General features: G+C 44.1%; 2 protein-coding genes across 3 annotated transcripts in view; one reads left to right on the top strand and one right to left on the bottom strand.

The window, feature by feature from the left end:
• Nucleotides 1-395: 395 nt before the first annotated feature.
• Nucleotides 396-10,318, bottom strand: RpS21 (ribosomal protein S21). Its single transcript, XM_084578546.1, has 6 exons — nt 10,199-10,318; nt 10,038-10,117; nt 9,826-9,889; nt 9,290-9,361; nt 2,208-2,263; nt 396-442 (listed from the first exon to the last, which is right to left on the bottom strand). Exons 2-6 carry the CDS (start codon nt 10,085-10,087, stop codon nt 433-435), a joined length of 252 nt encoding a protein of 83 aa, XP_084434672.1. The 5' UTR covers nt 10,088-10,117; nt 10,199-10,318; the 3' UTR covers nt 396-432.
• A 159-nt stretch (nt 10,319-10,477) lies between these two features.
• Ns2 (nucleostemin 2) overlaps nt 10,478-27,035 on the top strand; it is a 45,480-nt gene continuing 28,922 nt past the window's right edge. The window contains exons 1-5 of one of the 2 annotated variants that reach the window (XM_084578545.1): nt 10,478-10,792; nt 10,955-11,042; nt 16,589-16,817; nt 19,543-19,641; nt 24,257-24,400. In XM_084578545.1, the coding sequence (XP_084434671.1) occupies nt 10,720-10,792; nt 10,955-11,042; nt 16,589-16,817; nt 19,543-19,641; nt 24,257-24,400 (633 nt within the window). In that variant the 5' untranslated portion in view covers nt 10,478-10,719. The remainder of the gene's footprint in view (nt 10,793-10,954; nt 11,043-16,588; nt 16,818-19,542; nt 19,642-24,256; nt 24,401-27,035) is intronic. The other variant, XM_084578544.1, reaches the window with a different exon arrangement.

Here is a 27,035-nt window from a genome sequence, read left to right as displayed (position 1 = left end):
CTCATTCAAAGCAGCCTACCTATATTTCCCATAGCATTATGAAAAAATTTTGCCAGTTAATTATGACCAGGAAAACATCAAAACATACTCAAAATGTGCCTGCAGGTCCTCCGGGACATTTCTATCGCACACAAAATTAATCTAGTCGGGTCTCCCAATTTTTAAAGCTCATTACAGGGCTAGACAGATCAGCACGTATGATGATTTCAATCGCACTGCTTCAGAAAGAGCTGCAATTTGTACAGAATTGTACTTCAGCTTTTTTTTTTCCATCCTCGAAACGCGACAATTACGGCTTCAAATAGGCATTCGGGCAACTTTTTAGAACCACCAGTGTCCACTTGTACCACGCAAGCTCATACTAGACAAAAAAGTAGACAACTAAGACAACACGATGCAAGTTAATGTTCATCAGTTTATTTCAGTGCACCATCAGTAATCCCTGTAAAGGAAAAAAAAAATTGGAATTATAAAGAAGCAGAATACAGCAATACTCTGACAATTCAAAGCCAGTGGAACTACAGGAAATATTCAAATTGAGCAAATCTTTAAATTAACATACACAGCAAAAAATTTGGTGGTGGAAAAGCACCAAACTTTTGGGACAAACCAGATTATTACAAGTAACTGCAGACGCTGGCAGCATGTCCTGCCAACCATGGGAATGCAGTGAAACCTCGTTAACATGATCTCCACTAATTCATAAAATAAAAACTAGAAGCAGGTTTCTGTCGATGCCTTTAAGTGTATGGTGTGGGACGCTCATTAATTTGGACATGACCAGGCTTGCAAGAGTTAATTCGGGCAACATAAGGCACTCCAAAGGATGCCCGCCGAACTCGATTTGAGAACACCTGACGTAGACTACCATATACCAGACATGCATTATAAAATGTCTATGATGCAAAACGGTTTTCAGCACTGTTTTGGGAACATCCGATAATTTCAACATTCAGAAAGTTTGAGCCTCCTTCCTGGTCTCTTGAACATTGAATTAACAAGGCTTTACCGTATACACAGAAATGCCACACGCTAATGTTGTGAGCAGTTACCCTATCGCAGGACACATGGCAAGAACGCTTGTTTCGCGAGGCGGGAGGTGTTGGCCCTGACAAAGCATTGAGAGCATGCGACACTGGACTGGTGTACCCTGCTGCACTGCAGTTCAGCGTACCTTATCCTCTGCTGGTATGTGTTTCGGCACTCTCCAAGCCCCATCAATGGACAGATTTTTGTGCACTGCCACGCAGAAGGATGAACAGTTGGGCAAGTTGGTCTCTGAAGAGTCATCGCTTCAGTAGGTTCATGGCTAACAGGACTGAGTACGCCCTCATAATGCACCACGTTTATTGTAACTAGGCTAGTGCAGGTCGTTAATTCAAGTTACCATGTAAAGTTTGAATTGGGAATAACAAAAACCGGATATATTCTCGAAACTGGCGTTACGCCGAATTATTGAGGCTTTGCTGTCCGCACTACTATACCATGATTGGGAGTTTATTTAATCGCACTGACGGGGGCAGGGGTGACAGCGTGCAATGACTCCTTTTCCAGAGATTGCAATATCACACTTTGATAGCTTCAGAAGTGTGCCGTAGCAGTTTAGCTCATAGCGTAGTCTGGAATGATGGTCTTTCAGCAGCAGTTAAATGATTATGCCACACACTGATATGGATTCGGTTGTAGTTTTAGTTTCAAATCAACTTTGACGCAGTGAGACATGCTGACACCGCACCCATGTGAGCAGAATTTAAAATGCTCGCCTTTACTTGATGTCGCAAGTACAGAAATTCAGAAGCACAAGATAACAAAAACTTTTGCAAATACCTCTTCTTAGAGTTGTGACGGTGCCACAAATTCACACAATTCTAACTTTACATTGAGCACCGCACACAGGTGGCATAGCTAACCCTAAATAAACAACCAGCTGCAAAGAAAACACGAAACGCAATGATCCACAGCTTTGGCTTGATCTGGATTCGACTGGCCGCTTAGCCAATGATGTCGATGGTGCTAGTGCAGTCAGTGATGTTGCTAGCAGTTATGATGCAACTGCTGATTCCGAGGTGCCAGTTTCTTAAAATCCACACTTACACGGGATGAGGAAACGTTTAAAGAGACATAGGAAAGGGGTCGTACAATCTGAAAGGTCAGAAAAATATTGCGGGTCTCTCGGGCAAATCGGCAGTTGTCAAGTATGCACTTACTTTGGAATATAGCCATCTTTCTGGGCCAAGCGTGTGATGCAGTCATCAGATTCACCCTACAAGAACCACAAGAACATCAAGCTATGGTTTCAGGCATAATGAAAAGGCCAAACAAGTTCACAGCGCAGCAATGAACAGAAAACAAAGTGTAGTTTTAATTGTTTCGACAACCATATCCTCTTACTAGCACAGCAAAAAAAAAAAAAGATTGCCTCACCGTTCTTCAAAAAGAGCCCAAAGTCGACAGTTTTCATTTATTTTGTACTTTTCACAAATGAGAAATATATGTAGGTTTGAACAAAAGGGAGGGACGGCCACAGGGACCTGACCAGTACAAGGACAGACTTGTATCAACTTAGTGCACTTTAATCCGCACAAAACAGTGTCAATTTTGCAGGCAAGCAAACCAATTAGCCAAGCCTCGAAAAAAACGGCAAAAATAATGTTCAGAGTGAGACAAAAAGAAGCTGCCTTTGCAGTGTTTTTCGCTGCAGCAAGCGAGCGACAAAGAGCAAAACTCTAAAGGCACAAACAGAAAAGAAAAAAAAGGCTATCATAGCATAGTTTAAGGGAGGACGCGGGTCTTAAGCTGGTCAAAAATAGGCAAAAAATTGATTTTGAGAAAACCACATTTTCGAACGTTTATATCTTTGAGCACTAGCCTTCAAAATATTAACACTGAATTCGGTCAGGAAATACAATAAAATCGACTTTTAAAACTCCACGGGAGCCTTGAAATGGTCAAAAAGGGTGAAAAATATTCGAACTTCCCACGCCTGCCGCGGGTGAGGCAGTCGGGTGGCCGCCGCCATCTTGGGCTTATTTTGAAGCTTATTCTTTGTGCACATTTTGCGGAACCTCCAAATGACGTCGCTAAAGCAGAACGACCACCGTTGCAGGCTTTCCAAAAGCATTTTCCGGTCCGCTGCATGGCTGAAGCGCGAGCGCGCGCCCCTTGTCTCGCGCTTCCCATTGACCAGCGCGACTTACCCGTCGTTTTGTTTTATTTTATTTTCTTCTTTTTAACGTCGTCGCGGCAGCTGCTTCGTAGGTTTCTGATGCGATTTCGCGATCATATCCATTGTGTCACGGCCAGCGCTGGTCTTTAGACGTAGCATGGTGGATGCAGCCATATCAAGAGTGTATTAGAAACGATACCGCCTAGCGAGTGCGCGTCTAAGAACGAGTACGGCGGCGCGCTGCCAGGGTCGCATGTCGCATCCTAAGCGAAGCGTTCTCGGCCTAGCTGCAGCACGTCCGGCGGCATATAATCGTTTGTGTATGGTTCAGAGGCATCCGAGACAGCATTGATAGATTGCACTGTTCAGCTGATACTCATGATCCCCACTGACGCGACTACTTCATTGCTTTTTTATTGTATCGCTTCAGACGACTGGCGAGCCTGACATCGCGCCGTTGCCCGCGTTCCTCAGCCGCGAATTCCACGGACGGTTTCGTTTTTTTTTTTTTTTAGACGATTGCCTAAGAAACCGTGTCGCTGCTTTCAAGAGGTATGGAAGTTTGAGCTTTAGCTCCAGAAAGAGACCCTGCGTGAGGCCCTGCATGCGCTGTACAGCAAAGTAGCAAAGTTTTACCTGGAACATTAGCCAATTTATTAGGTCCTTCTAGTATGCCGCCGTGTTTTAGCCTTAACTTCGTGCAACTTTATTAATATTGCAAGACAATTTTAACGTAGATTTTAAGTATTTGCTTGCCTTGAAGGGCACTGCCACAGACATATGTAGTGGTAAATGAAGCTACTCGCACTGGTTCTAGTGGTGGTATATATAGACTTCATGGCAAGTTTTTGCCAGTATTTGGGGAGGGTACTGGTATATGTTTTATATATAGCCTTTCTCATAAAGAACAAAGCCTCACAAAGATTCCATTTATATTGCCATAGCTGCAGTGTAGCAAATGTTAAAGGTTATCTCAAATTGCAAATGTGTTTTTCTCAGTGCTATTTCAAAGATCAGGGGGTGATCCAATATTTACATCACTCTATCGAGATTTTTGCCCATTACCATTAAAATAATATTGCGTGTCCAAAAATTTTGCTGATTTCCTAATGGCATACACTACCTTGGCCATGGGTAATGGTGATAGCTTCAGTTTTAAATGACATACCGTAAAAACCCGCGTATAATACGAGGTTTTTTTCCAACTTTCAGCGTTCCAAATTTCCGCCTCGTATTATTTGCGGATCCCAGCCAAAATGTCAAAGTTTTGCGAGAAGTTCTGGTTTCGTTGTTGCCGCGTGGCTACGGCTTGGCTTTGTTATCGATGTGCGGCTACGGCTTGGCTTCGTTGCCCTAACGTGGCCGCACCCCGCAGTGGCCACGACGTCGAGGTGTCGTCTCTTCGTTGTTGAGTCGTCGAGTGCGCACAGCATCAGCGCATGTGCTCTCGTGCAAACCACGGTTCGCGAAAAAGTGCACGCTTTTTTCTTTAAGTGAACGAGCAAGATGCCAGGGTCTCGGAAACAGTACTCGGCTGCTTTTAAGAGAAAGGTGATTTTAGTTGCTGAAAACATCGGCAACAGTGCGGCCGGGAGGCAGTTTGGCGTCACCGAGGGAAGCATTCGCGGATGGCGACGACAGAAAGAAGCCCTTTTCGCGTGCAAGGGAATGCGAAGAAGCTTTCGCGGGCCAAAGAATGGCGCATTCCCGGAAATTGAACTCGCTCTGACGGAGTTCGTACGAGAACAGCGAGCATCGCATCTAGCTGTGAGCGTAGAGCTTATGCAGGCAAAAGCTAGGGAGCTTGCAAGGGAAAAGGGAATTCCGAGCTCCGCCTTCAAAGCAAGCAAGCACTGGATACATCGCTATATGTGCCGTGCTGGATTCTCGCTACGCCGGCGAACCTCGATTTCACAAAAGCTGCCCGAATCCTTCGAAGAGTTGCTGGTGGCTTTTCAGCGCCACGTGATTTCTTTGCGAAAGACCAAAAACTTTCAGCTGGGGCAAATAGGCAATGCTGACCAGACTCCGGTTTACCTGGACATGCCATCGCCCCTCACCGTCCATGAGAAGGGCTCTAAACAAGTTTGTATCCGGTCTACTGGAAACGAGAAGACGCGGGTTACAGTCATGCTATCGTGCACGGCAGACGGCCGCAAGCTCCCGCCCTATGTCATCTTCAAGCGCAAGACAATGCCGAAAGGTGAGGAGCTGCCGAAGAATGTCATCGTGAGATGCCACGAAAAAGGTTGGATGAACGAGGATCTCGTCCTCGACTGGGTGAAGTCAGTGTGGTGCAAACGGCCCGGTGCGCTGTTGTCCTTCCCATCCATCCTCGTGCTGGACGCGTTTCGTTGCCATTTGGCCGACTCGGTGAAGAGGCTGCTAAGCGACTGCCGCACAGAACTTGTTGTGATTCCGGGTGGGATGACCTCACAACTTCAGCCTCTCGACGTTTGTGTTAACAAACCCTTCAAGGACGCAGTCAAGCGATGCTACGCGGAATGGATGCGGTCAGGTGAGCCTGCAGTGACGCCGGCCGGGCGGCTGAAGCGAGCATCGCCAGCCACGCTGTGCAAATGGATTGTGGACGCGTGGGCAAGCATCCCAGAGGAGCTTGTGCGCCGTTCGTTTAAGAAGTGCGGCATCTCAAACGCCCTCGATGGCACAGAAGATGAGTACCTGTGGGATGATTTGTCCGACAAAGAAATTTCCGAGGAAAGCGCTGCTGAAGATGAAAGTGATTGAAGTGTGAGGTCCTATTTCAATAAATATCTTGTTTTTTCTCTCTCGTATTATATGCGGTAAAAACTTTTTTTTTCCATTTCGCGTCTCCAGAATTTCACCTCGTATTATATTCGGGTTCGTATTATACGCGGGATTTTACGGTATTCAAAATCCGAAGACAGTTTTGGAAAGAAGAAGAGCATGTCGCTTTTGGTGAGAAATATCACCATGAGGTTACTGATCGTTATAAGTTATAATATGTGGTCAAACTTCAAATGCCGTTTTCTCAGTTTCATACTTTTATCTTTAGTCTTATGCAGGGTTTTGATTACTGTTTTGTTCACACAAATAACTTTGGTACCATTTTCTTCGGAGAGAAATGAGGTACCCGATGACATTTTTAATTTTTGTGTTTAGACAATGGATAAATATCAATTTGAGATTAGCTTAATGAGTTCGTGTCAAATAATGCAGCCTTTTACTCGACATAATGTGTGAGAATGACGTGCCTTTAGAGGAAAACAAAGGATGTCATCGGGTATGGGAAGCCTTTGGCTATCAATCCATGTAATTAAAAGCAACGAAATGCAATTAGAAAGTTCAATAAAGCTGCAAAAGAAATTCACTAATTATGCTCTGGACTTTGTTAGATAACTCTTGATCTAAGACCACCAGCTCAATTATAATTACATTTTTGATATCAGGAGAGAAAACTACATCTGTGTGCAAAGTTTCGTGAGATTCTAGCCATAACTGAAAAAGTTAGTCTTAATACCCTTGTCCCCCCTTAATATATATCTACACTTTTGACGCCTAACTTCAGCCACTGTGCCATGAAAGACTAGTTCACTTGGCTGAGAATTCTGCAGTAAAAACAGAGGAAAGCTTCATCCATTTGCCAGACAGGAAGGAAATTCACAAGGAGGACAATTTGATTGCAATAAAGATGCAAAATACCTAGTGCACAGCTTTGAAGTGTACAGAGTAGTGTCAAAAAAAAAATATATATATATGTTGTTAGATTCAAAATACACCCCTTTCATAGCTTTTTCACACAGTCGCTGTATGCACATCCACACCACCTTCTCTAGTGAACTCCACTGCTTGGACATAAGCCACTGGCTTGCATAATGTGTTAGGCAAAAGCAGCTGATAACATGCACACTTGCCACGTGGAGTAATTTAATGCCTCACAGGACCGAATCGTGGTGCTCACGCGCATGTTTTTAAACCTCGCACTTGCAAGAAGGTGTCATGCCCTTTGAAGCAAAGAAAGTGGATGAAAGGTCCCCACGCATTTGATAAACAGCTTCTCAAACACTGAGTTGCCAAAAATATTACGACTGGGACCAGAATGCTTCTGTCCACAATTAGAGCACAAAACATTTGCAATGGCAAGCGACAGAGGCTTCAGGAATGTTTAAACCAGGTGAGAGCTCAGGCGCATGTCAATGAGAAACGTAATGCAAGCTATTTTGAATTTCATGGCTGCCACATGGAAAATGGATACGGTAGAACCTCACTGATATGTTCCTTCCTGGCTGAGATGTTACAAATTTGCAGGCGGTAAAAACCTTCCACAGAGTTGCACTGTTCTTCTCTCGATTAATATGCTCCCAGACAGCACAATTTCCTGCCAACTACATTCCAAAATTTTGACACATTTTGATCGTATTAGCAATAAGCCACGCTTGTTCCAACATACCACAAGCATAACACAAGCTAGATAAAAGCTACACTCATCCCCAGTGCTGGCTTCCCTGCGGTGCCTTGACGCATGAGGAGAGGCTAACATGAGGAAGCCGCTTCGCTTCTTCGTAGCGTCAGAGGGAGAAGGGTTGAAGCATTTGAGAACACAACTATCCATATACATATGAGCGGCTAAATCTAGAGAATGTGGCGACCGTCAGCCACCCTACAGCGCACTGGCGTAAGGGAGCGAAGCACCGAGAAACAAGGAGGAAGCGATCTCAGCTCGCCATTATAGTCAACATACCGCCGTGTTACTACACCACTTTCCACACTAAGCGAAATGCAAGTGCAAGCTAAATTCTGTAAAGACTGAAACAAGGGCCTTCTTTTCACATCTCATGCCAGGAAATGCTAATTATTATTTTTTTAATGAAATAAAACTGCTCAACACAAACTTCACTAAAGGTTACATTTTTCAAAATCACGCAATTTAGGTCGCACGTTTTCTAGGATAAAACGTTTTTTCGCCACATTTCTTGCCAAAAAGCATCAAACACTGTTTATCAATGAGGTTTTACTGTATTTGTATTGCCCGAAGGAGCATTTTGAAACTTCGTTACATACGCTTCGAGACTTCCACCAGTGCTGGTATTTTGTTTTGCTTTGACCCCTAACAATGCAGCATGATCATGAAGACCATAATCATTATGTGATTGCAGTCACCACTAGCTATCATTATGAAAAAGGCAGCCAAACTTGTTCCTTCACACCCAAGCACATGACACACTGCATTCTCGAAAAACCCTTCATCACCCTCGCACAAGGCTAATCAACAATTAAGCTTTTCCCCTTCCAAAGATAAAAAAATAATGAACAGTGTCCAACCGCAGTGTCCAACCAACAGAGCAAAGTCGGAGCCAAACACACACAGCCAAAAGCAGTCTCACACTGAGAGCAAAACAGTCCCAAACCCCAAAACCGAAACACAAAGCACAAAAGTTTTGTGGTAGCTTTGTTTGTTTCACTGTGTGTACAAGTGTTCGGGCTTGTGACTGCTTTTGGCTCCATAATCGAATCAAACTTTACTTTGTTTGGACACTGATTGGCTAACACATTTGTTCCTTTTTATTTCTGCAAGGGAAAAGATCTCACTGTTGGTTGGTTTGTTTGTGGGGTTTAACGTCCCAAAGCGACTCAGGCTATGAGAGACGCCGTAGTGGAGGACTCCGGAAACTTCGACCATCTGGGGTTCTTTAACGTGCACTGACATCGCACAGCATAGGGGCACCTTGCTTTTCGCCTCCACCGAAAAGCGGCCGCCGAGGCCGGGATTCGATCCCGCGTCATTGGGAACAGTAGTCGAGTGCCGAGTCGAGATTACATACTCGCCTGCCGGACAAAGTGTAGTGAGTTCGCCACTTCACGTAGTGAGTTCACTTCGCGCCGAGTGTGTTCGGCAGCGAGTGGCATTAAAGTTCATCGTGTGACACGATGTGAATGACACTAAACTTGCTCGCCTGACCGGGGTATTAGATTGAGCGGACTTGCACTGTGGAGCACCATCGGCGCGCTCTAGACAAGGCTGCTCACCACTGTACATGGTATTGACGTTATTCAAAACCTCAGACGAACGCTTCCACACAAAAGCGCATACTCTCCAATATCTCCCCGCCTGTATACGCACAAGAAAATGCACCGACTCACCATGCGACGGATGGCACCGCAGATGGCGTACGCCGTCGTGTCACCGGTCGCCCGACCAGACTGCTCGTCCACCTGGGCACAAGTCGTGCAATGAAACCACCTGGCACCCATGTCACCACTATGACCGAGCCCTACTAGGCACCACACACTGCCATGAAGCATTAAACAATATCGGCACTATTCGAGTGAACCGCCACGCGCCCCCATCGCACAAAAGTTGGCTAACATGGCCATCCAGTCAGCATAGGGCGAGTGATGCAAGGGAAGCATGTATAAGCTATGTGGAAGCCCAAATCGAGCTAGCAACCACAGCCCTTCCAACTTGCACCTTAAAATAAACCGCACCATTACAACCAAATATGACAAGACTGCCGTGCTTCACCCATCGTAAATTTAATGAATTAGTACGCGCAAATCGTTATTAAAAATCAGGTCATGCAATTCTAATTTCATTGCTATAACAAATCAGACACGCGTAATGGGCAGGCTTGCGTGCTATGCATGTCAAAAAATGAAAAGATAAAATGTGAGCGTACGATGGCCAAGTTGATCTGAATGGAGGCGTGATCCTTGGCGTGGATGATGCGGTTGCTCGTAGAGCTGCACAAAGAAAAAATAGGAAAATGACAACAAATTAAGCGTTTCGCAGTAAGATCCCGGCTACAACATTTTGCCGCCACGTTCCGTGCACAAATATTGCGAGCAACACGGAGCAGCAGGGGCCGGCGAGTCAAACACGTGCACTTACCACTTGCGGGGAATGTACAGATCCACGTATTCTCCGGCCTCGTTCTGCATGGTTGGTTGAATCGGAGTTATTCCCGAACACTATCGAAAGTAGAAACGAAATATTAAACAACCTCTTTTCAACAAACAATCTACGATCACAGCGAGCGAAGTTCACACTACCTGGAAATATGGCGTCACCACGGAAAAGGACTGCTACGCGGGTTCTTTCGCTTGCCCCACCACCCCAAAATAAATATAGCGCTAGCAATCGTATGAAAATATTAGATTCTGGTTTTCAAAATTAATTATTGCAAAAAATTAAATATATAAAGTTTTAATTGAAACAAAATACACATTTTTTTATTTTAAATAAGTATCAATTAAAGTAGTTTTGCTGTTATTTGTCTAGGGAAGCAGAACGGTCGAAGCGTTCTTCATGGTGTACTACGGATGTACTACGTAGTGTACGTCTAGGTGTTTACTCGAACACGAAACTGCTAGACTGCCACACGTGTTGGTCGTCCGTTTGGGTCGATTCGCAGTCGGCAGAAACTTCTTTACAAACGCCGGCTTATCCCGGTGAAGTACTGAAGTCGTCTGTAACTGTAAATATTACACAACACAGTCCGCGCATACATAAGTGTGAGTTCATCCCAGCGGTATCTATCTTTTCGTGAACCTGTCACCGACTGCAAGTCAGCATGGCCAAAGCTAAGAGGATCGGAGCAAAGAAGACGAGCTCCTTCAATAAAGGGACTCACAGTCTAAACCCAGGTAACCATTGAAGTATTGCGTATGCTCCGAGTGTTTTCCTAGCTTGGGCATATGTTTAGTTAGCTTTTGCCCGTGAGCTTCACGTATACCATCAATGATTCTGAAACTGACAGTATGGAAGTGTTGTCTGCTTATGTTCATGCCTGTTCTGCGCTCTTACAGACAGACCCAAGAAGAGCAATGACTCAACGATGCGAGATAAGTCGACAATCAAGCGTCTGCTTATGTACAAGAATTCTAAACCGTATAGGTAAGCTCGGCGATCTGTCAACGCAGTTATTGCTCACTGATGTTCGTCTTAAACCACATTGGGATGCGTGGTGGCGGATACTGCTCTCTTGCTTCGTTTGGGCTCACATTGGAAACAATGCCTAACTTTGGAGAAGCGCTGATGAGTTAGCTTGCGCGTTTGTCGTCAGGCTCTCAAATAAGAACGCGGCGCTCATCCCTCGCCAAACACCACACGGGCGCGATGACATGACAAGTTCTTGTCAGTACGGCGCCGTACTGAGCAGTCAGTATGGCGTGGAAAATATTAAAGCTAACATGGGGCTGAAAATTTAGTGTTTACGCGATGACAAGCAGCTGATCTATGTGCATTTGTCTCCATTTGTCAATCATTTGTTGACAAGCTCACAAAATCTTTGAATGTCAGCATTGCGCAATGCAGTACATTGTTTTTGTGTCGTGAAAAATACGAATGAGGTCTTCCTGCATTCACCGTGCTTATTTTCTTTTTACTGAGCTGCTATCATTTTGAATCTCTTACAGCAGCGCACACTCACAAGGTCACGAGGATATATAGAAGTTGGCTTGTATCGATCCTAACCACAGAGACCACTATCAGAAGAACGAAACTTTTATAAGTTAAAAAAGACTACAAATTTAAAGGCAGGTGTCATCATAGGCTGATTTTGCAAATGAAATGTATGCTTCGACGGCGATTTTCAGATGCAAATCTCAGAGGCTATGCTACACTGCCATTTAGAGGTGTTTGGTTTGGTTTGTGGGGTTTAAACGTCCTGAAGCAACTCGGGCTGTGAGAGACGCCGTATTAGAGGACTCCGGAAATTTCGACCACCTGGGGTTCTTTAACGTGCACTGACATCGCACAGCACACGGGCGCCTTACTTTTGGCCTCCATCGAAAAGCGCCCGCCAAAGCCGAGATTCGATTCCGCGTCTTTGGGAACAGTAGTCGAGCGCCGTAACCACTGCGCCACCCCGGCGGGGTACAGCTTAAAGTGCAACACATGAGTTCATTGGGAACTGCTTGAAAACAATGCAGCAGAGAACTTGTATTGACCCTTTACAAAACTCTATAAATCAGCTTTCCTGAATAGCAAAAACTCTCTTACTATGGTGGCCCGGCCTGTTTTTTGGGCAGGAGTTGGGTGCAGTGCTAAATATTTCTATTTCAAGCCTTATGTCAGACACAAACCTGCGGAGCAGCATTCTTTTGCAAATTGCAAAATTAAGAGGATGAACGGTATCTGCTAGGCAATGGGTTTCTTAGTTATGACAGCAATACATGGCATAGGGGTGCAGGGCATAGGCCACAGTAGGCATCTACAACACTGCCCCCAAGTAAGGTTTGGCCTCCATGATGAAATGGTCTTCGCTCTGCAGAGAAGCTGACTTCCAGAGTTTTATAAAGAATCCGTAGTCAACATGAACACTTTTACTCCTTCTTTACGCTGCTGGAAATTTTTTCGTGCTCATCTCATGAGCAGCAACACTAGAATGTTCTGAGGTGCCTTTGAGAACAGTATCAAGGCAGAATGCATGAGCATTTTCAACGAACCTTGCATGCTTACATCCCTCAGCACTCACTTGTTGTGCTGAAGCCTGGGGGCTGCTGAAAATAAATTGCAAATAGCACAGCACACCTTGAAAGAAAAGTGATCAGGACAGCGAGCAGGGTGACAGTGTGGATCGGCACAAAGCATGTTACATCCCTTCCACAAATTTTCAAGATCTTGAACACAAAGCATCATTTTGCCGTGGTCATGGGAAAAGCACGAGTAATGTGCATTTCACAGTAGTCGTGGGTGTTTGCTTTTCTGAAAAAATAAAAAGTCTGAATTATGTATAGGCACTGCTAGCAAAGGGACTTCTTTAAATGCTGAGATGGTTTCATTGGTGTTGCAATACCAGTGTTGGTTGGTATCAGAAAATAGTTAATTCAGGCATCTGATTAACCATACTCTAATAGTTCACTTTTTAATTGTCACGCTGCGACGTTAAGGCAAGGAGACACAATCTCCCCAGTACTATTCACAGCTTGTTTAGAGGAAGTATTCAGAGACTTGGAATGGGAAAAGTTAGGGATAAGGGTAGATGGAGAATACCTCAGTAATCTGCGATTTGCTGATGACATTGCCTTGCTAAGCAACTCGGGGGATGATCTGCAAATAATGATTGATGACCTAGACAGAAAAAGTAGAAAAGTAGGCTTGAAAATCAATATGCAGAAGACTAAGGTAATGTTCAACAGCCTCGGGAAGGAACAGCAGTTTACATTAGGTAGCGAAATACTGGAAGTAGTAGGCGAATATGTCTACTTAGGACAGGTAGTAACCGCAGATCCGGACCATGAAAAGGAAATAACAAGAAGAATAAGATTGGGATGGAGCGCATTTGGCAAGCACTCGCAGATTATGACTAGCAGCTTACCGGTATCGCTCAAGAGGAAAGTATACAACAGTTGCATCTTGCCTGTACTCGCCTATGGGGCTGAAACGTGGAGGCTAACTAAGAGAGTTCTATCTTGCCTGTACTCACCTATGGGGCTGAAACGTGGAGGCTAACTAAGAGAGTTCTACTTAAGTTGAGGACAACCCAGAGGGCTATGGAACGAAAAATGGTAGGGGTAACATTAAGAGATAGAAAGCGTGCAGAGTGGGTCAGAGAAATAACTCAAGTTACCGACATTCTAGTGGAAATTAAGAAGAAGAAATGGACATGGGCAGGACATGTAGTGCGAAGAGAGGATAACCGATGGTCGCTGAGGGTAACAAACTGGATTCCAAGGGAAGGAAAGCGTAGCAGGGGGCGGCAGAAAGTTAGGTGGGCGGATGAGATTAAGAAGTTCGCAGGGGTCAAGTGGATGCAGCTAGCACAGAACCAGGTTAAGTGGAGAAATATTGGAGAGGCCTTCTCCCTGCAGTGGGTATAATCAGGCTGATGATGATGATGATGTTAAGATGTAATTGGATAATTGTAGCCGGCAGTTAGCAATAGGCACATAACTTTGTAAGATTTTCAAAACGCCACTCTTCTCGACACAGCGGCTCATTCACTGCACGCCATTCGCTGCACACCAATCTGCATGTCACTCAGCGGCCAACCTACCACATGACCTGCTGCGCCCCATGCTTCCACTGCAGTGCTTAATGCTGCTCGCTGCTCAAGCCTGCACAGGAAAGAGGCATTATTGCAGGATCATCACATAGCGACGTGGAATGATTGATGTCCCTTTGTGGCATGAAATTGATTGAGCCACAGCAATGAGAGAAGTCACGTTTTTGACATTGCTAAAAAAGCGAAATTTGCGGGTTGCTCTAAAAAAATTATTAAATCAGATTCTTTTGTTTTTGTATATATTAAAGTAACTTTTTGCATGCATTATAAGTTCTAAAACTGCACTCTCACGTCTGCGCAACACAAACCTGCCTGCCTTTATGCTGCTTTGCAAAAACATTCATTCAGCATTGAAGCGACCAATTTAAATGCACAGGAGCCTTAGATCAGAACGCCGTTGGTCTGGGTAGCGCTTGACACAGTGATGTGAATGCCACATCCAGTCAGAGCTGTGCTTTGACCTCTTTCTTCCAAATCATACTCTGTTATTGGCGCACACGTGTCTGGAATCGCACAAAATTTTGTCTGATTCTTATGTGTTCTTCAGCTTTGTACGCTCACAAACTGCACTCTCGAGATAGTGGATTTTCACTTAAAAGTTGCGTTTAACCACATTTTTAAAGTTTTGGTTATGGTGCAAAGATGGGGAAGACAAAAGGCACACTATAAAGGGTTGTGTGAGTATTGAAATTTTCGAATACAAATATTGATCGGATATTTTAGGGGAAACCCCCCAAGGTAGGGTATATTTGTAATATTGGAGTAATTACTTATGCAGTACCTTTGAGTGATTTCTCAAAAACTGTCTTCCTTGTTACAAATCTACTCTACCTGGGGATTTCTCCTAAAATATTTGACTAACATCATTCCCACTTCGAGTTATTGATCAGTTCACCCTCGCCTTACCATCTGTTCCGCGGACCGTCCTGGTTAGCTCAGTTGGTAGAGTGACTGCCACGGAAAGGCGATGATCTCAGATTCGATCCCTGGAACAGGACAAATTTTTCTTTAACTACGATGTTTCCGAGAAAGCTACATAGCTTTTCTTTGTAGTCGTATAGCTGGGCTTAGGTGGATGTCAGGGAGTAATTACTTCCGTATTATAGGGAAAAAAATGCCTTCAATATCCAATCTATTATTAAATTTCTTATCAGGTAAAAACAAATTAAATTCTAAAGCATAAGAAACTTCGTTCAGCTTGTTTGTTTCAAAATTCAATGTCATTTGCAAATACAATTAAACTATAATTGCACAGAAGCTTACATCCTACTGAAAAATGCAGTGCGCATTTTATACAGGATTCTGTATATACTGCTTTTTGGATGGACGTGCATGAGACCAAGCGGAGCTTTCATAATGCTGCTGAATACAGAAAACCCTTGTTGATTGGGCGCCTTCAAATGACCAGAAAAAAAATTTCCAAGTTGTCCAAAAGCTCAAATTATCGAATGGTCCTGAAAAAGCTGCTGAAAACTGTTGCATTACAGTAATTTTATCTAATGAGGAGCTGCAGGACGGTTGTCTCTTATAGAGAGGACACCCAAGTGAGGGCGATGATTTTTTTCTAGGTGCTTCGCTTTACGCACTATGTCGGGAAAGGTTCTCTTCACAAAAAGACCCTGTCACATTCGAGAATACTTCACTGCACAGTCCATGCTGCCAAGCATTATGGCAAAGCGGGCAGTGCAGTGAATTAAAAAATTTTGGTGTATTCGGAAATATTTCGAATATCACTTTTTCGCATATGAGTGAATGAATTAATGGATCTTTTATTCGATTGAAGGAATGGCTCTCGGTCGTTGTTTGGGTAATTAGGAAGTTAGTAGGAGGGATTTGGAGTGTAGTTTCTCGCTTCTTCGAGGTTCTTCAAGCTGTTTCTTGTTGCTTGCCATGCTTCCGATCTGCACATTGTAAGTCGACCTTTCACACTCTATTCGAAGCAGGCCGCTCTCACTGCCATAGTTGGCAATGGAATGTTGTATTGCTGTGCTTGATAGTATCCGATGTGCTAGGATGGGCATGTTGCCATGTAATTATGTATCGAATAACAAACATATTGTGTGCTATATTAAAGAACCCCAGGTGGTCAAAATTTCCGGAGTCCTACACTACGGCGTCTCTCATAGCCTGACTCGCTTTGGGATGTTAAGCCCCACAAACCAAACCAAATCAATTCATATTCGAAATATAATATTCACTCACCCCTAGCACTATGTATAGTATGCCTAAAGGCATGCTTATAGGCATACTCCATAGAAGGCATACTTCATAGAAGAGCAGGGTGAACTCTGAATGATCAGGATAGATCTGTAAACCTGCTCCTCAACTATTTCGGCATTCGTACAAAGCTTTCTGCCATATTAAGTGCTGTGTCACTCTATCTTGATACATTGTTGCTGTGACTGAAGATTGTTACAATGGCATTGTTTTGCAGAGACCGTAAAGGAAAGATAGTTAAGGCAGCACCGTACCAGTCATGGGTGACATCCGGCACGGTGGCACGTGTGGCGCCCAACCCAAAGTGGTTCGGCAACACCCGCACCGTCAGCCAGGGGGCGCTTCAGCAGTTCCAGGAGGAGCTGGGCAAAGCCATGCGTGACCCGTATCAGGTGGTGATGCGCCAAAGTAAGCTGCCCGTCAGCTTGCTCAACGAGACAGCCAAGGTAACTTGTGGTGCCCAATTAGGGTTGTCCAGCTTACGTTCAGTGACATGCACTTTTGCACTAATTATGCCATTACTGGCGGTACAGTGGACATTCTGGTACTGAAATGTTAAAGGCAAAACTCTTGCTTGGCACATGGGGAAAATCGTGTGGGTAAGATCTGTCTGCAAGTGGTGTCCACGAGATGTGTCCGGGAGATTGTGTGGCATATCGGTGGGGTTCTGGTATACAGTGACCTATATTTATAGTTTGCGATAGATAGTGATACTCAGTGATGAGGAAGCGGGAGAGCTTTCTCGAGAGAGATAAGACAGTCTCCCTCCCTCTCGGTTTCCTTCTCTCTCTCTAGGAATCGGTGGTGCTCCAAGGATTGGAGCAGGGCAAAAAAAGGCTTTCGCCTTGCTGCATATAATGTGACTCAAGTGCTGCCCTGTAATTTTTTTTTTTTTTTTTTTGCTCTCTTGAGCTCACGTCTACTTTGAGTGAGGCTGATTTTCAGCCATGCGGGTTAGTATGCTTTCTACGGGATGTGTCGTACCAATCGCACGGCTCGCTGCTAGAGAAACCTGGTACGTAATATTATTGTGACAGCAATACTATGACAGCCAAAGCAAGACCTCGGATGGCCGCAGCTACGCCATGAAGAGGCAGCTACACCGTGAAGAGGCGTAGCTATGCCGTGAAGAGACATAGCTACAATCTCCTCATTAAAAAATCAGCTTGTCATGACATTTAAATTCACGTTACCCCTATGCCACGGGCAGAAGCTGCCAATTTGGGTCGCTCCTTTCATATGGGAGGATGATATCAAAATCAGCCTGGCAGAACTGTTTGCATTCTCGTTACCCCTACGACACGCAGGCACATTCATATGGCTTGGTTGAAGCGTGACTTTATGTGTGGACTGGTAACCTACGCCTTCGCGTCATACCCTTAAATGATGAGCTTAAGTGTCCCTAATATTGTAGCACCTTACACTGATAGGGTGTGATAGGGGAATAATGTAGCAGACAAAAGAACCTTCCGCCGTTGCTTTCGCATTTCAGCTAGGGTTAACCAGAGCTGAAGCACAACTAATCTTTTTCTTTACACTAGTAGGCCCAAGTCTGCTTGGAGTGAAACTAATTCAAAATGAAATTGTAGCTGTTCTGTTCCCCTTTTCGTTGCCGCTCCAAAGTTTCCAGCACTGCCTTGACTTAGTGCGGGCAAGTGCAGATGCAATTTCTTTTTTTTTTTTTAAGACTCCAATTAGCAGCGCTTATTTTGTCCTCCACAGTGCCTGTAGGCATTACAGTGGGGGTGCGTAGATGAAAACGAGTAGCAGAGGTTGTATAACCGGCATTGCCCACATGGTAGTAACTAAACTTGATTGGGCCAAGAATCTGTAATGAAAGCATTGAGTAATGCGCAGCCAGCAAGGCTCCTTGACCGCTGTAGCCTCATTTTTCCCAATAACGTTAACATCTCCCGAGCAGCTAGCGCTTAGCTGCTACATTTGTCACTATACTTTACCTATGTACTTTGCCCTAAGTCAGGGTTCAGCTCAAACTGACCTTTATTACAAAATTGATCTCTTGACAGCAGCATTTCTATTTGTCCATTCTGTTTCTAATGCCCTCCATGTGTCTCTTGACTTGGTTATGCACTGAGCTGACTCTCAGGTGGCCTTTTAGTCAGTTTTTCTTTCATGTAGTGGTTGCGGAGATCTTGTGCAGGCTAGTGCAGCAAGTTTGTTTCAAACATATAAGGCTTAACAACTACCGAGGAGTGAAGGGCTCTCGAAACATTGCCATACACTGCAGTGGAGTAGCTGACGTGAAATGGCCCATAATAATTAAGGCCCACCATACCAGCAATGCTCGGTGTTTCAGTCTGTCTGCCTTGTGCATGTTCGTCCTACGGTTCTTTCCGTACTCCATCGAACTAAGTGCCTTCTGTTTTTGAAGCACCTGCATTGCCTTTTTTCATATGCATAGCCACCTTCTTATAATAGTTACCAAGTCCGGTGGTGAAGGTCGCTTTACCTGCTCTGAAAAGATTGAAAAGAAAAAAACAAAACACTGTGTTATAGGTAGCTCAATTCCAAACATAGTGCTAGGTTCATTCTGAGCCATTGTTTGACATTTCCTGCTGAAGGTTGCAAATTCATTGCCTTCGTTTTGTGGAATTCAAAATCTTCTGCAGAAGAAATTAATTTAAAATCTTCTACAGCAGAAATTTAGGCCCCGCCGGGGTGGTGCAGTTGTAAGACGCCCAACTACTGTGCCGGAGTACCCGAGTTCGAACCCGACCTCGGCGGCTGCGTTTCGATGGAGGCGAAACGAAGAGGCGTCCGTGTGCTGTGCGATGTCAGGGCACGTTAAAGATCCCCAGTTGGTCGAAATTACTCTGTAGCCCTCCACTACGGCTCCTCTTTCTCTCTTTCCCCTTTCACTCCCATCTTTTTCCCTTCCCTTACAGCGCGGTTCAGGTGTCCACAGAAACAAGTGGGACAGATACTGCACCTTTCCCTTCCTGTTAATCAATTAACTTAACTAAAACATTTGGGACCCTTACTTACTTGCAGTGTTAACACAGAAGTGTCGAATTTGCTGGGATTAGGGAGTAGATGTTTTCAGTGTACACTTTTCAGCATTATTTGTTTCTGCTTCAGGAGTCACTGACAAGACGCTCTCTGCAGCATATGTTCTCATAATCACTTTGAATGTTTGCTAATATATTTCAGAACAATCGAGTGCATATCCTAGACACAGCAAGCTACGAAACGACATTTGGACCCAAGGCACAGCGCAAGAGGCCACGTCTCTCAGCTGGCGACTTGGACGTGAGTGGTTCAAGCCTTGTGCTGAGCTTGGGAGGCATGCATTTTGCTAAGTAACTGTCATCAAGGTACTCGCACGTACACCGCTCCACGTTTAAAAATGCACCTCTGAACTCAGGCTAGTGTGTTATCTCTCCATTTGGTTTATCAGTCAGTAGTTATGGAGATACCGCACCCCTCCTCTCACCTGGAGGCACAGAGGAGGGCATGGTTGCTTGGTGCCAGTGACATGCACTTAGCTTGCAAAAGGAGTTGAAGCTTCTCTGTACGTGAGGGCTCCCATGCTTTCAATCCTTCGTTCAAATGTTCAGGAAGGTGGTTCTGCCATCTATTAACTTTGTAGAAGTCTTTTTATTTTTTATCATTATCTCGCTGTGCGCACTTTGAGGAATCGGGTTTATGGGGTGTGCGCTGCTGTCCCTCAAAGGCTCTCTTACCATTGTAGCAGCAAATCATAGTTGTTGCATCATTCATGCCGCATCCTTTGTTCGCAAGTTGCCGTTGTTACTTTGTTCATTCAAACAAGCAAACAAAAGAAAAAACTGAATGGGTTAAGATCTTCTTGTGGCCATTCATATTTTTTTTCTTGGCATGGTTGTACACATTACCCAGCCAGTATCACTATACAGTCAAGGAACATATTTATAACGAAATGCTGTAGATATGCCAAATCCTTCGTAATAGATATCACTTTGCTATAGAGGTTATCACTGAATTGCGAATTATAGAGTTAGCCGAGAACGTTCAGCAAAAGAAAACCTTTATTTAATGCAAACTTAAGAGATGCCTAATGAAAAAAGTCACAACATTTCTCGTGGACGTCTTACGGAACCCAACCTTGCCAAGTCCACAGCATGCTCTACAGCGCAGTTTGGGGACGACACATTGTACAGGTGCAGAGCATTGAAAACCACTTTTGCTTCCATTGTCGACAAATTTCTAGTTTCCCACAACGCATTGTCCTAATTAACACAGGTGCAGTACAGGTGCAGAGCGTTGAAAACCACTTTTGCCTCCCTTGTCGGCAAATTTCTAATTTCCCACAATGCATTGTCCTGCTTAACACAGGGAGAAAGGAAGTGCTAAGAGGAGCTCGCTGAAGTTTATGATTTCATGCGTTGGTAAAGGGAGCGATGCAAAACAACCCGCTGCATCCACCAGCTTCATCAGGGTTGGCTTTTGTTGTTCACAGGGTTCACCAGTGTTGGTTTCTAGCTCCTAATTGTCTCCTTGTGGCTCACTACTTAATGCCGCCACCGAGAGAGAGAGCGCAGAGATCACCGGTGTATCTATTCCTGCCCTTTTGCCAGAAGGCTTATCAAAACATTGACCTGCTGTAATCTTTTCTTTTTTTTTTTTGCACCAATTTGAATACTTACCGTGGCTACTGTGTAGTTCGGATTCTCCCAAATGTTTTTTGCTGTGGTTTTCAACTACAACTCAGGGCCTACTGCAGAAGGAAACTGCAGTGCCACTGCACACTTTCATTGCAAGCACAACAAATCAGCCATGAGAGACACTTAAATTCAGTCATTATGCAGGAAAATTCGTTGCAGTGGTTTTTCACTGCGGAGGCATTCCCAATGCATGTGAAAGACAGGAATTTGACCGAGGTGAAATATTTTGTTATACAGGTCATTTCGTTGCAGCGGCGTTAGACATTATTTTTTTGTATGTCCAAAAATGAGTGCATTGTGTTTTTATGACATTGTGCCTTTCATTTGTTTGATAAAGGCTACAACCACTATCTTACGTGTCTGGGCTTTGAGTGTTGAAGAGGCAACTCCTAGGCTCATCGTTGAGTGTTGTTATTTTGCTTGTGCAATCATAGCTTAGTAGTAGTAGTATAAGAATTTATTTAAGAAAATGGGTAAATTCTGGCCTACTATGGCGGCTCGGCGGGTAGGGCGCTCGACTAGCAGGCCAGGGGACCTGGGTTTTGCCCCTGCCATGGTAGCTGTGTTTAGATGGAGTCAACATGCAAATAGGTTGTCTATTATGTGATGCTAATGTACTTTAAAGAACCGTGGGCAGTCTAAATCATTTGCAGCCCTCCACTACAATGTTACTCATTTTTGAGATGCTTTGGAGCACCATATAACTCGCAAACCGAAGCAAATCTTGGTAATTGTTACTGCAGTCAGTGTTTTCTGCATATGGTAATACTATATTCACAGTGAAAGTTGGTTTGTCAGCCTTGATGCTTGCATTTCATGATAATAGAAAGTTTGTACTCTCACTATTGTGGTACGACAGTTACACTGTGCAATTTCTCTTTGTTTAACATCAAAAATGATGATACCATAAAAGAAGGCATATTTATTGCTTTTCAAACCAGGATCCAACTGCTGCATTTTATAGCTCCATTCGCATGCAAATTAAATGCTTTTGTAGCAACTCTGTAGTGAAACAGACGTCGTTAAATTAGAGTCGTGAGTTGTCTGTTCTTGTGGAACCCCTGCCAATAGTAGCGCTATTGTTGGACTTCTTCATTGCTTTCTTGAGAGTTCTGTGCATCTTGAAGTGCTTTTTCTTTTTACGCGTAAAGAGCTGACTCATATCTACAGCTGGGCCCTCGACGGAGATGTTTTTAATGACTAAGAACATTCTCAAGCATAATCTGCCGTCATTGTTGCCATCTAGTGTCTTTATGTTGTGCGCCAAATCGTGATACAGTTAAACCTAGATGTAATAAACCTCTGTGCGGCGAATTTGTTGATATTGCGAAGCTTCTCAGTGCCTCGCTTCCAACCTCTTTGAAGAAGTTTGTTTGTGAACTACACCTTATGAAGAGCAGAAAGTTTGACAAGTTGGTTGGGTTTCCTAGCTGCGAAAGAATAGAAAGAGGGACAGGCTGAAGTAGCAAGTGAAGTTTATTTGAGAAAGAGGCATGTGTATAATAAGTAGGAACGAAAATGACAAAGAAAGCAATCTTCACCTAACGGCCCCGCAAAAGAAAACTAAAGCACTACACCAGATTACCTTCCAAACCCAAGTGATGAGGCTGAAACTTTGATACAGTTTCCACTATTCGGGTAAACGTAAAAGGATTCCATTAGTTCTTGAGCTAATTGGTTTAATTGGTCCTGGTGCCCCAAAAGAATGGTTATGCTCCCAAAGAGCGATGTGCACCATGTCGTTTTCTCTTTGTCAATAATACTGCTGGAGCGGGAGTGCTGTGGCAGGCTGTCCTCCTAACCTTTTAAAGTATACTAGCCAGTCTGGCCTATGTATTTTAAAAGCACCACAGGACGGCAGCAACTTGTAGATGACACTGACTCCACCCTTAACGAACAGGGCTTTGTACTTGATAATGCACTTGTTTATTTTGTTTGTTTGTTTTTTCCCTAGTTATAAACGTGTCTTTCTTGAATAAACTTTGCGAGTTAGTGCCTGTTTCTGTCTTTTTATTGTTCATAAATTATCCCTTTTGTGTTTTTTTTTCCAGCTATCGATGTAATGAAGGTATTGCGGTAGTCAACCTTGGTGTAATAGACTTGCTAGGCCAGCTATCTGTTAGCCAGTGTTACTCATTACCTGAAATTTTGCTAGACCTTGGCAAAAATTCTAGATGCTAAAGCACAAATTGCTATGAGACGGACAGCTGTGGCCCTGAATCTCCATTCAGACTTGAGGTGCGCTCGGGCCGCATCCAGCCCAAGCCCTATGTTATTGATGGGAGGCGCAACCTGGCCTGACACTGAAAGAGCGTGAGCTCTGCTGGAAATGCTACATTTGCAGTTGAAGCAGCAGTACTGCGAAAAATAACTTTAGGAGGGTGAGCCAAAGACCTTTAGTTGTCGCATTCTCATGTTTGTGATGACAAATTTGTGGAATGTATTAGAGGCACGGCGCATATACATAGAATTATCATTCTAAGTAATTGTGCAAAGAGGACAAGTTATCTGTTGACGAAGGCTTGAGGAAAGTGTGGCATTCCTGCTTAGTGAATCCGGCAGAGCTGAAGTTTCTTTCGCTGCTCTGACTAGTGACTGCAATGACTGATACCTTCTTAGCACGCCCAGCAACAAGAGACAACAAAGACCACGGACACTTTGACTTGATGCCATTTCTCACTTCCAGTTAGGCTTCGTTGAGGCCTGCAGCAAGCCGTAACAAAGGACACATGGGGGTTGGATGCGAATCTCACAATGGACACTTAACATCTGTATCAGTGATACCAAAGCAAGAGATGCAGAAATCAAATTAAATAGCCTACAGATAAGAGGCCGTTCTGTTCAGTCATTGGCGGCTAGGAAAGGTTGGTTCTAGACAAAGGTGGATGTAGGAAAGGGGAATTGATATCAGTAGGGAACTCAGATGCCATCAAGCAGAGAGGATGCAGGGAAACACTTCATGCTATGGCCTAAAAGTGCCTAGCACATCATGGTATGGTCATATTCACACTTTTGCAAAAAGTTTCATGCACTTGGGATTGGGGAGCCTGGCTCAGCCCACCCGAGATAAATATACCCTGCCCCTGGCCTGGCTTAGCGGTCCGAACCTGGCATGCAGGCTGGGCAGGGTATGGGCTTTGTGGCCGGCCTGAGCTCGTGCACAGCTCTAATCCAGACTACTAGTGCGGGAGTTTATACGACTGGGATGGTTTATTTTTCAGGAGCTGGTGCAGGCCGCAGACAGCTCCCAGACGCAGCATGCAGAGACTCACAAGGACGAGCCAAAAGATGAGCCCAAGGCAGCAGTCCGTCAGGAGGTGATGGCCAAAGGCCAGTCCAAGCGCATCTGGAACGAACTCTACAAGGTGAAGAGACTGGCTGACGCACCTTCCACTAGGGTCCTTCCAAGGGGTGTTAGGAATGCTGTGATATTGGGAATATGGTTATAGTACTAGCTTGGAATTGTTCAGATTTGGTAGTTCTCTGGCATACCTATTATGGGCAGTGAAGTGACAAAAATCTGCAATCGCAGAAAAAAAGGGTCCTTCCAGAATTTAAAAAAAAAAAAAAAGAAAACTGCACTATTGAGGACACTGTTGAGGGCGTGGCCTCAGTGAGAACATTTTGGAGGGGGGGGGGGGGGGGGGGTAGGTTGCTAATGGCAGGAATTTGCTCAAATGCAGTGGACAGTCAACCAATCATGGACAGTATTGCCTATTGCCTGTCTTTCAAGGATATTCATGCAATGCCACAGGCACCTTTGTGTTGCTGGCGATAAAAAGGCTGTGTGTCCCACAAACAACAAAGTGGCGGCCACAATGACATTAGTGAGCACGCTTAATAATTGAGTACAATTCTAGATTGATGCAGACAAGCGTCCCTCATAGGAGATGCTCTAACGGGTGTCATCGACCCACAGTCATAGCGACATAATCAACTATCTTGAGCTTGTGAACGCCAATAAGAAACAAAGTAGCCCCTTTAGTGTACATAGGATATCCAAGATGACCAAATAGTACAAGGTCTAGTTGCCAGCTGATTTTCCAAGCTCAGTGGGGCGTTCAGAAAATGGCCCAAAAAGTCTGCGAACCTCAAGAAGAAAATTACTTTCCTACGAGAAACGGGCTTCAAGCAAGCATATCTGACTGCATCCCCATCTTCGCACCCCTTTATCTGCCCTGAACCATATGGGGCATCATCAGAGCCACTGTCCTGTTTTTAACGCAGTCATGTGGCTCTTCATGCGCCACACCAGTGATGATGAAGGCCTTGCCACTAGCTCGAGTGGCAACATTGACGAATACATATTTGACCCTGTTCAATACCTCTGTGACACGAGCAAGTTTAATCTCATTCGTATTGAATGACATTAGCATCTGATGTCATTATTCCCCTGCTACACGAGAAAATTAAGTCATTAGGTTCGAATGACATCCTTTATCGAATGAGTTTGGGGAACTCATTCGCATTCGATCGCGAACCCAATGTGTACACTTGACGCCAGATACACAACAGAAACAAGTAATGCAACAACATATTCTGCACACAGTGGAATATAAAAATAATATTTCTAGAGTTTTGTTTTAAAACCTGTTAATTTAGGTGTAAAATTATTCGCACTGCAGGCTCTCGCGGAACGGCATTACTCTCGGTCACAGCAGCGGTCTGGTCATGGCAACAACTCACGATCGTTTTGGGCTTTGTGTTCCTTGGTTGCCGCATCTCCCCGTATGTTTATCTCGGAACTATATAAAGTTGTGACTGAGCGCCTCACAGTTTGGACATCAATTGCGTGCTGTACGTGTCTCCGTGCGTCTCCACACTCTGCTGTGTTCGGCCATATTGTTTGTTTACATTTATCGAATTGTGGGTGACTCGATACTTGGCTTGGATTTTTATGGCTGAAGTGCTACAGCACAGCCAAAAGTAATGTTTTTTGCTTGAATTATCGTGCAGAAATGTTTTGATCAGCTTTAAAATATTACAAAGACTTTTCAAACGCCTTTTATGCGCATTGATGTTCCTTAAGTGCAGTATTTTTTTATAGCTGATCATAATTGCCACCATTTGCGAATGACATTATATTTCACCGTGTAACACTGAAAGAAACCAAGTGACTTTCGATGCATCGAATGACATTAAATCTGCTCGTGTGACAGAGGTACAAGCCATTCCATCCAACTGCCTCCACTTAAATGCAAGATGGTGCCTTTTATGGTGATTAGTGGCTACTTGCTTGGGAAAGCAGTGCCCACTTGCATTCATATTTGGTCAAAAATTGAGCTTTGCAACATTGCTGGTGTCTATATTGGTTCGCACGATCAGCCTTTTAGACTCCACAAAGTTGAAAATGTCGGCTGGGAATATGTTTACATTTCAGTGATGGGTGTAGCAGTTCCTCAGTATCATGCAAGTTCGAATTACGGGAGTCTGAAAAATTGGTCAGTTCCTATACCATTACGTTGAGGTATTCATCCGTGTACAATAAAAGTGCATTTATTTTCCCCGTTAATTCATTAATCCAGAGCAATTCAAACTGCTGGCACGTTCCCAGCCATCACCGTTTCAAACCTGGGTGTAACAGGGTGTAACGAGCGGTAGAGCCTCCACCTTTGTCATATCACATTGTGAAAGATGTTAGGACGGCACTCAATATTTTTTAGTAGTTCTGCGTCTACACTCCCAATAGTAGTATGCATGCTGAGAAACATTGGAGTGGAGTTAAAAAAAGCTGGAAACTGCTCTTTAGTATTTTATCAAAGGACTTTGATGCATGCCGTTGTTGTCATCCTTTCTGAGCTGATGCAATAATTTGAACTTTCTAACATTTTTCTCCATCCATCAAGTTCAGATTAAGGCGTGCTGTGCTAAATTCACAATTTTCACCAAGAAAGTGCGTGCTTTGATTTTTGTTGCTTTGTACTGTGCATTTTTTTTTTTAAAGAAACTTTTCACCAAGTTTGGTTGTCATCTAAATTGCAGAAAAAAATAATACATAAC

The sequence above is a fragment of the Amblyomma maculatum genome, chromosome 9 (genome assembly GCF_055883805.1).
Source record: "Amblyomma maculatum isolate TAMU_Amacu chromosome 9, ASM5588380v1, whole genome shotgun sequence".
Classification (NCBI taxonomy): domain Eukaryota; kingdom Metazoa; phylum Arthropoda; class Arachnida; order Ixodida; family Ixodidae; genus Amblyomma; species Amblyomma maculatum.
The sequence above is the reverse complement of the archived record's forward strand: the minus strand, read 5'-3'. Positions and strand labels throughout refer to the sequence as shown.

Excerpts from the sequence above, each read along its gene's own strand:
- RpS21 (XM_084578546.1), bottom strand. The coding sequence starts at position 10,087 with ATGCAGAACGAGGCCGGAGAATACGTGGATCTGTACATTCCCCGCAAG. Across the intron at positions 9,890-10,037 it reads CTGTACATTCCCCGCAAGTG|CTCTACGAGCAACCGCATCA; the intron begins GTAAGTGCACGT and ends TTCTTTGTGCAG. Across the intron at positions 2,264-9,289 it reads GCGGTGCCATCCGTCGCATG|GGTGAATCTGATGACTGCAT; the intron begins GTGAGTCGGTGC and ends TGGTTCTTGTAG.